Here is a 1,419-nt window from a genome sequence, read left to right as displayed (position 1 = left end):
TGACTGGTACTGGATCAATATCTTTTATCAATTCTGAAATACCATTTTGTACATTTGACATGAATCCTGCAGAATCATTTCCTGATCCGGGTTCAAATGCTTCTGTTATTACTATGGAATTTCCTTCGCGTGATAATATTTTGTTTGTTTTAGGGTATCTTCCTTGTCCATCATAACTTCCTGGTACATAGAGTCCTCGTGAATTATAAGGATATCTTCTTAAAATTTCATGTTGTTCTGAGTGTTTTCGGTTTTGATTTAGTGGTCTTCTTTCAACAGTGCCCTTTGATACAGAAGTTGATGCTACTTCTAATATGTTTGATACTTCAGATCTTTTTGAATTTTCAAGAACTTCTATTTTTTGTTCTTCTACTGAAGTTGTTGATGAACTTATTACTTCTGGAGATTTGGGTTTAACTTCACTATCTAATGTGCCTTTTTGTAATAGATTACTTTCTCGTCCTGATAATGTGTTGGCATGGGGTGCTATTTCTTCCACAGGTGCTATAAAAAAATCTGGTTTACGTATATAAATATATTGCTCTTTACAATGTTTTTTTCCGGTCTCTGTAATAGTGTCCATTAGTTCTTCAAACTGCTTTAATACATCATTAAATTTTAAACTATCGGATGGATATTTATTTAAAAAATTATTATATAAGCGAACTAAGTTAAGCATATTATTGCAGTAATGTGTACTACGAAATGCATATGATGGAATTAAATATATATAATTATCATACAATTCATATAACGCTTTCATTTTTAGAAATTCATTAACATCTAGGTGTTTAATATTGTCCTTACACAAATGAGAATTCGTAGATTCATTGTATTTGTCTACAAAATCTTGGAAAATATTAAATGTTGCTTTATCACATTCACCATGTAGTTTATCACGGATTTGATCACATAACAAATAGCTAATATACTTGCAAGTTCCTTCCCCATCATAATCGCCTGAAGCAAAAACATGATCGTTGCTTAAATATTTTTTTAAATTTGTAAAAATATTAGATAACATTTTAAGTTTCGGCTCATTATTAGATGTGTAGGTTTCTGCATATTTCGAAATGCCTTCTTTAATGGAATAATTAGTTCTTTCTATTTTTTCGCCAAATTGAATTTTTATATTTTCGTAACATTTATAACTGAGATACTAAAGGAGAAAAAGTATTAATTAATGTATATAAAATGATTAAAATAAAATAGCTTCATATAAATATAATAGTTAATTAAAGCTTATAAAACATTTAAATATGCAGTTAAAATATATGTGGCTAATAATAAATGAAATTTACTCCTTTAAAAGATGTTTTACATGGATAACTCATTTTCTATTACGATAATAGATGAAAAAAAATATGAATAATATTATTATAAAATTTATTATTTAATAAAATATTAGAATAAAATACC

General features: G+C 27.1%; 1 protein-coding gene across 1 annotated transcript; it reads right to left on the bottom strand.

Moving 5' to 3' along the window:
* Window positions 1-10: 10 nt before the first annotated feature.
* On the bottom strand, window positions 11-1,334 carry PCYB_006450 (CYIR protein; the record flags this gene model as incomplete). The annotated part of the gene is made up of 2 exons (XM_004228066.1): window positions 11-1,159; window positions 1,302-1,334. Coding segments are annotated over 2 exons (1,182 nt in total), but the record flags the coding sequence as incomplete, so codon positions are not given.
* Between the last annotated feature and the right edge of the window lie 85 nt (window positions 1,335-1,419).

This window comes from Plasmodium cynomolgi (assembly GCF_000321355.1).
Source record: "Plasmodium cynomolgi strain B DNA, scaffold: 1004, whole genome shotgun sequence".
NCBI lineage: Eukaryota > Apicomplexa > Aconoidasida > Haemosporida > Plasmodiidae > Plasmodium > Plasmodium cynomolgi.
Note: the sequence above shows the minus strand (reverse complement) of the source record. Positions and strands in the feature narration are given on the sequence as shown.